This window comes from Passer domesticus, unplaced genomic scaffold (genome assembly GCF_036417665.1).
Source record: "Passer domesticus isolate bPasDom1 unplaced genomic scaffold, bPasDom1.hap1 HAP1_SCAFFOLD_58, whole genome shotgun sequence".
NCBI classification, from domain to species: Eukaryota; Metazoa; Chordata; class Aves; order Passeriformes; family Passeridae; genus Passer; species Passer domesticus.
In genome coordinates this window covers 222,392-229,969 of record NW_026990164.1, presented here as the reverse complement: position 1 = coordinate 229,969, position 7,578 = coordinate 222,392, and the positions used below count along the sequence as shown (strand labels likewise).

Sequence of the window (7,578 nt, the reverse complement as noted above, 5' to 3'; positions counted from 1 at the left end):
TGCCCAATTCTGGGAGCATCCCCCTGCGTGTGGACTCATCTGTAAATTCGCTGTGGAGCCAGACTTTGAAGAAGGTGCCAGAATTGAAGGCCATCATCTTCAGCTTACCAGTGGCCAGGTCCAGGGAGAGGTTGTCATCCTTGATGTCATCCTCGCTGTCTCCTGCAGCAGCAGCCCCACCTGGTACAGCTTCTCTGGGGGCTCCTTCTCCTTCCCTGGGCTCAGACCAGGCTGTCAGGGCTCTGCCCAGGGCCCCAGCTGTCAGGGAACCAGGACAAGCCAAATCAGCTGGGATGTTGGCCACCAGGGCTGGGCAGAGCAGCTCAGCTCCAGCACAAGGGCTGTGTGCTCCCATCTGATGAGCCCTGGGCAGTGACACAGGCAGGACAAAAAAGTCTGGGTTTCTTTGCTTCTCATTACCAAGGCATGTGTGCAGCTGTAACTTACCAGGGCCCTGCAGCACAGTGTGCCTGTGGCTCTCTCCCTTCTTCTAGGGCAGATGAATATCCTGCATCCAAGGATGACAGAACACCTCTTCTAATGAGGGCCTTTCCACGTCCGGCATGGATAAACACCACCTGATGAGATCTTGGCACTCTGGGCAGAGAAACCAGAAACGGCCAGTCAGTTGGAAAAGGCTTCTGTTGGCTTTGCCCCACTATTCCCATGCCCACTCCATGCTGGATGTGCTCAGAGCTGAGCCTAAACTTTCCCATCAGTTCCCTGTTTTGGAGGAGAGCAGGAGAGCAGGACATGTGCCACCTCCTCAGCAGCTGCCAGAGCGGGATGCTCCCGAGCCTGCTGCTGTCTCCCAGCACTGGCATTCCCCCCGTGCCCAGAGATGAGGATCCACCTGGAGAGAGCCATTGTGGCAGCGAGAGCTGATGGTCCCAGCTGATGTTCTGGCCCCTCCTGAAAGGGTGCTCCCCGCAGACCATCTGGTGCAGCACGATGCCCAGGGACCAGATGGTAGCTGGCTCGCCATAGTACCAGCCAAAATGGGTCCATTCCGGGGGGCTGTATGATGGTGTTCCTGTGGAATACAGATGGAGTTCATCAGGGGGATGCTGCTGGCCCCAGCATCCCTGGGCGTGCCGGGGCTGCAGCAGTGGCACACGGGGTGACCACTGCCCTCTCACCAGCACCTGGGACTGGTGTACAAACTTTGGGTTGGAAAAGAAGCCACTGGTGTGGGAAGGGTACAACGGAAGCCCTGGCAAGACCAACCATGACAGAAACACACTTAGTGCTGAGGGAAAACCATGCCTTCATCCTCCCTGCCTGCATTGTCCCAAAATACATTATGAACCCAGAACAAACCAGGTGAGTGGACCAGCCCAAGCCCTTTCTCACCTGCACACCAAACTGGCTGGGGCACAGGTTCCAGGCCCCCCCATCTCTGCTACCCTCACCCACGGGTGTTTTTGTTGGGCTGGCTGCCCCAGCCCCAGTCCTGGGCAAAGTGGTGGGCAAAGGCTGCCAGCAGGGCTGGAAGATGGCTCCCCACCCACCCCTGCTCAAACCCAACTCGGCTGAAGACTCCGTGCCATGAAGGTCAGCAAAAGGGAGAATCCCTGCTGCCACACCCAGCTTGGGCCCTGAGATGCTGGGCCATCAGATACCAGAACCGGGAGCACAGCTCTGTGTAGGCTCACCTGCAAAATGAATGTAGGCTGTCTTTTGCAGGTAGGTGCCACAGCCGAAATCAATCAGTTTGGCTTGCCCGGTGGCCAGGTCAATGAGGATGTTTTCTGGCTTGATATCCCTGTGCAGGACCCTGCAGCTGGTGCAGTGCCGCACGGCCTCCAGCACCTGGCGGAACAGCTGCCGCGCCACCTCCTCGGACAGGAACCCCCGTGCCCGAATGAAACGGTGCAGGTCCTGAGAGTGCTCTGGCCGCTCCAGCACCATCAAGATGTCGTTGGGGAGCTCAACCCACTCCAGCAGCTGGACCACACCGGAGAAGCCATTGGACACCTTGACCTGCAGCACAATCTCCAGGGGTGCGCTGGTGCCGTCGGGCTGTGGGACGAGCACGATGCCGTCAGTGGGGCTGATGCCGTGCCGGGGGTCAGGAAGCTCTCAGCCAGCCCGGGATGCTCTGCGCCCTGCGCTGGCCCCACGCCGCTCTCCTTTGAGGTGTCCTGGAGGCTTCCACCCTGCCGGGCCTCGACTCATCCCTGCCCAGCACAGCACCTCGCTCACTCACCAGCTCACCCCAGTGATGGACGCGGTTCTGTGGCACCCTTTTGATGGCCACCTGCAAGCCAAGTGCAGAACAGGGCTCAGCTCGCTGTCCACCCTGCCCAGCCCCATCCTCCACCCGCCTCCTCCGCCCTGCTCCTCCTCCTCCACCCCCTCCTCCTGCGCCCGCCGCCGGTCCCGCCGCTCACCGGGGCGCCGTCCGAGAGCCGCGTTGCTGCGAAGACGCTGCCGAATCCGCCCCGGCCCAGCAGCGAGCCCAGGCGGTACCGCTCCTTCAGGCGCTGCTGCGCCTTCCCTGCGGGCGGGACGCGGCTGTCAGCGCTCGGCCCGGGGCCAGCAACGGCCCCCGAGCGCCCCTCACCCGCCCCGGCCCGGCCATCCCCCGGCGTTCGCTCCCTGCAACGGGACAGCGGCGGAGCTCGGGCCAGGGGAGCTCGGGCCGGGCAAGCCGCAGCGGAGGTGGCGGGAGCGGCAACACCGCGTGTGTCCTCCGCGGGCCCCGGGAGGAGCCGGGGCCGGGCTCGGGGTCGGGCTCGGGGCCGGGGCCGGGCTCGGGCCAGGCGGAGCCAAAAGCCGGCGATGCCGCCCCAGCCCCAGGCATTGACTCCCGCCCAGCAGCGCCAGCGCCAGCACGGCCAGAGCCGGGCTGAGGCCAGGCGGCGGCGGGACGTCCGGGGGCGGGCACGGGGCAGCCCCGCCCGGGGCCGGGGGCGGGCCGGGGGCATGGCCCGGCCCGGCACGGGGAGAGGGAGGCGGGGAGAGGAGGGGAGACCGGGAAAGGGGGAGCGGGAGAGGTACGGGGCAGCGGGAGAGGGAGAGGAGAAGAGACTCTCAAGTTTCTTCTGTCGCTGCTGCTGCCGCCACTGCCGCTGCCGCTGCTGCAACTGAAGCTCCAGGGCCGTTTGTCCCCGTGTCCGTTTGTCCGTTGCCCGCTCGCCCCCGCCCCGAGCCCCACGTTCCCCGAGGGCAGCCCCTGAGCCTCTGCAAACACGGGAACTTTGCCGAGTTCAGCCAAGAGCCAGAGTCTGGACTCCTGCACAGTGGCTCAGGATTGCCCTCGGTCCCTGCTGTGCATTGTCCCTGCTCAGGGTCAAACACTCTCAGAGCACAATCCCTGAATGCAGAATTTGTACCTGACCCAAGCACTGCACTTATCTCTCCAGCATTGCTTTCCAAGAAAAACAGGGGAAACCAAACTCTGTGTAGGTCATGGTATCTTAAAATGTCTAAAACTTGCCAACTCATGGATCTTAGTGGTGAGATCCATTTGGAATTAATGGGATGGAGAAGTAGTGCAAGATGGAAAAGGGGAGCATAAAAATAAATTGAGAAAAACGTCTTGAATTGTTTCAGTTTTCATTTAATATCTTAAAAGCTCTTTCAGTTTTTCTAGAATCTTCTCCTCAGTCCTGTTTGCTTTTTCCAAGAACCTTTCCCGGAGAACGAGGTGCAGCTTCTGTCACAAGGTGTGCCACCAACTGCAGCTTTCCACACTGTGGGTACAGCACAACTCTTGCAGCAAAGCAGGACAAATATTTGAAGAATTTTGCAGCTTGTTCTTTTCTTTTCCTTGTGGGCTGGGCAGTTGTGCCATTGGTAAGGTTTTCATTGTTACTCTTCTACCCTAAGCAAACATGACAGGCTACCAAGAACTCTTAGGGAATGCAAGCCTGACTGAATGCAAAGAAAGAATCTCCAGAGCCTGCAGCCAGAAGTGGAGAGCTGTGTGATAATCATTCCAACACCCCCAAGGACATCTTGAAAGTGATCTAGAAGATGAAAATGGGCTGACAGAAGGAGTTTGTTTCTGTGTTCAGTTCAGATTCTGCTACATCTGAAATCAATTCTACAGTCTCCATCTAAATCAAGAGTACAATCAGTTCATGAAAAGCACCAGAACAAACTGGACCTCTAAAGAGATGACAGAAAGAATCTGAAAAGGAAAAAAGCAGGAGAAATGCATTTCTCAGCACTGCAGTACTTGCCTACCTGAAACCCTCCTCCATTTCCTCTGCATGCCTGGATCTGGCAGTGTCAGTTCTGTACTCGGTGGTGCCTCCAGCCCTGAATCCCCTCATCTACAGCCTGAGGAACCAGGAGCTCAAGGCTGCAGTGTGGAGACTGATGACTGGACATATTAGGAAACATTAAACTGCTGGCCAATTTCTGCAAATCACTTATAACAAAATTAATCTTTGATAGTTCTGTTGGTTTGGTCCATTGATTTCCCTGTCATTTTTTTTTTTTTAATATTCTTCCTAAAGCTAGACCATTGTTTCTGCTATTTCTGACTTTGTTTCTCTCCACCTTTGCTGTGGCCGCAGACTGTGACAATGAGGAGGTGTGCTCTCAGTGGCTTTAAAGGAACTAAAAGATCTCCCAGCAGAGTTTTCTGCAGAGATCCCCCTTTTGTTGCCTTCTCTGGAGCTGCAGCAGCAATGTCTGTGTGCAGAGCTGGGGGCAGATCAGTGCTGGCACAGCAGCTGTGCCCAGCAGCAGCAGTACTTGGTGTTGCCAGTGCTGCTGCCGTGGCCCTGCCCCGCTGCCCTGGTGGCCCTGGTGTTGCTGCAGGGCCTGAGTGCTCTCGGGGCCGGGCACAGTCCTGGGGGTGGCAGTGCCGGGGCTGCAGCAGGGACAGGCCATGGGCACTGCTGGGGCAGCGCTGACGCCTCAGGCCAGGCCCTGGGGGCTCCAGGCTCCTTGCCCAGGCTCTCTCAAGAACACGGCCAGGCCAATGCTCAGCACAGAAAAGCCCCAGGGTGAGCAGCCCCAGGCTGGCCGTGGGCAGGCTGGGGGCAAACAGCATGGCTGGGGCTCTGCAAGGGCCCTGGGGGAGACGGGAAGGAGCAGCAGAGCAGGGGCTGATCCATCCCCAGTGCACTGCACAGCCCAGGGCAGCGTCCCAGAGCGTCCTCATGGAGCTGCCAACAACATCCCCCCTCTGCAGCCCTGGCCTCTCCCCCAGCTCACAGAGGTGCTGCATCCTTGCAGGCACAGCCACGGCAGCACTGGCTCAGGAGCCCCTGTTTGCATTGCACAGAGCAGGTGGGAGCACACCCATGCTGCTGCTGTGGGGACATGAACCTGAGGCAGCACAAATGCCATCAGCCCCTGGGGCCAGCAAGGGCTGGGGGACTCCAGGGAAACCACTCAGCTTTGTCCTGGCCCCTGCAGTCAGCCAGAAAGTTTGTTCCCATCAGCTGGGAGTTTCCTGTCCCACTGCAGACCCTGTTGCTCAGAGCCAAGGCTGCCTGGCAGCCAGCCCCAAACTGCCCTGAGCATTTCCTTTGCTCCACCTTTGCTTTCTTTACCCATCCCTGATCCAGATTTCTTCCTATTGCCCAGCCCTGTTCCCTGCCCTGCAAACAGCCCATCCCTGTTTGCCCTTTCCTCTCTGGCCCCACTCCCCATTGCAGTTCCTGACTTGGCACCATGGGAACGTCCCTTGGGCAGCAGGATCATCCTCCAAGTGCTGCAGGAATTGTCTGCAGGCTCCTGCAGTGCCTGGTGCTGCTCCCTTGCCAGAGGCACCCCAGGCCAGGGGGGCACATCTGGGCTGCTGTGTCTGCCTGTGGGGCTCCCTGTTCTGGGCAATGAGGAGGAGCTGCAGAGGCTCTGCAGAACTGACAGGATGGGCTTTGGGGCTGGGAGGAGAAGCTGAGGCACCTGGGCTGCTGGAGCTTCTGAAGAGGAGGCCCAGGGCTCATTGTGGAACTGCCCCAAGGGTGGTTTCAGAGAATCACAGAATCAGCAAGGTTGGAAAAGTCCTTGGAGATCATCAAGTCCAACCTGTGCCCTGACACTGCTTTGTCTCCCTGAGCCTCCTTTTCTCCAGGATAAACCACCCCAGCTCCCTCAGCCACTCCTCACAGGACTTGTGTTCCAGACCCCTCCCCAGCCTTGTTGCCCTTCTCTGGACACGCTCCAGCCTCTCCATGTCCTTCCTAAATTGGGGGGCCCAGAACTGGACACAGCACTCGAGGTGTGGCCTCACCAGTGCTGAGCACAGGAGAAGAATCACTGCCCTGCTCCTGCTGGCCACACCATTCCTGATCCAGGCCAGGAGCCATTGGCCTTCTTGCCCACCTGGGCACACTGCTGGCTCATGTCCAGCCTGCTGTCCCTCAGTCCCTGCAGGTCCCTTTCTGCCTGGCTGCTGTCCAGCCACTCTGTCCCCAGCCTGTAGTGCTGCAGGGGTTGTTGTGGCCAAAGTGCAGGACCCAGCACTAGGACTTGCTCAACCTCACCTTGTTGGATTTGGTCCCTGGATCCAGCCTGTCCAGGTCCCTTTGCAGAGCACTCCTGCCCTCCAGCAGATCCACACTCACACCCAGATGGTGTCATCTGCAAATGTACTGATGCTGGACTCAGTCCCCTCATGCAGATCATCAGTGCAGATACTGGAATCCACGCTGGCTGGCTCTGATCCCTCAGCCATCCTGTGGGTGCCCTGTGATGGCTCCCATGGTGATCTGTTCCATAACCTTGCCAGGCACCAAGGTCAGGCTGACAAGGCCTGGAGTTCCCCAGATCCTCCTTCCAGCCCTTCTTGGGGATGGGCTCACATTGGCACCTCCACTCCTCTGGCATCTCCCTGCTGAGCCAAGTCTGATAGTAAATGATGGAGAGCAGTTTGGGGAGCTCATCCACCAGATCCCATCTGCTCCCAGAGACACCTGTGAGCACCTGAGTGGCTGAGCAGGTCCCCATCTGCTTCCTCCTGGATTCCAGGGGGCTGTTCTGCTCCCTGTGCCCATCTACCAGCTCAGGAGAACACTTGTCCTGAGGATGGCCTGTCTTATTGTTGAAAACTGAGGCAAAGAAGGGGTGAAGTAGCTCAGCCCATTCTTCATCTTCGGTAACCATATCCTTCACAATAAGAAATGCAGGTTGTCCTTACCCCTCCTTTTGCCATTAATATGCTTATAAAAACATAATCATTGTCCTTCACAGAAGTATCCATATTAAGTCCTAACTGAGCTTTCACCTCTCTCATTTTCTATCTGCTCAACCTATCAACATCCTTAAACCTTTCTTGATTTACCTGCCTCTATGTCCAAAGGTGATGCACCCTCTTTTTAACCCCTAAATTCCTTGAAAAGCTCCATGCCCAGCCAGGCCAGTCATTTCCCCCTCTGGGTCATCTTTCTGCACAAAGGGACAGACTACTCTTGCTCCTTCAAGATTTCTTTTTTGAAGTGTTTCCTTCAAAACAAAATCCTTCCTGGAACTCATTGTTTTTACGGGCTGTTTCTCTTTAAAAAATCAATACCCCAAATCTGCATCCTCAGTAGGCCAAACTCTGCTCTTATAAGTCCAGGGCAGAAAAAATTTTGATGCCCCTCCTTCTTTCATGGAATATTGAAACAACTC

The 7,578-nt window shown here is 57.6% G+C and overlaps 1 protein-coding gene across 1 annotated transcript; it reads right to left on the bottom strand.

The window, feature by feature from the left end:
* Positions 1 to 267: 267 nt before the first annotated feature.
* On the bottom strand, positions 268 to 7,058 carry LOC135292908 (serine/threonine-protein kinase pim-1-like). Its single transcript, XM_064406965.1, has 6 exons — positions 6,967 to 7,058; positions 2,394 to 2,601; positions 2,210 to 2,260; positions 1,656 to 2,022; positions 854 to 1,033; positions 268 to 597 (listed from the first exon to the last, which is right to left on the bottom strand). Exons 1-6 carry the CDS (start codon positions 7,056 to 7,058, stop codon positions 491 to 493), a joined length of 1,005 nt encoding a protein of 334 aa, XP_064263035.1. The 3' UTR covers positions 268 to 490.
* Positions 7,059 to 7,578: the final 520 nt, after the last annotated feature.

Bases quoted from the DNA above. Each gene is read 5' to 3' on its own strand.
- LOC135292908 (XM_064406965.1), bottom strand. From the start codon at position 7,058: ATGAAGAATGGGCTGAGCTACTTCACCCCTTCTTTGCCTCAGTTTTCA. The intron at 2,602-6,966 runs GTAGATGGGCAC...GTCCCGTTGCAG, and splicing joins ACAAGTGTTCTCCTGAGCTG to GGAGCGAACGCCGGGGGATG. The intron at 1,034-1,655 runs GTGAGCCTACAC...TGTATTCCACAG, and splicing joins AGCCTACATTCATTTTGCAG to GAACACCATCATACAGCCCC.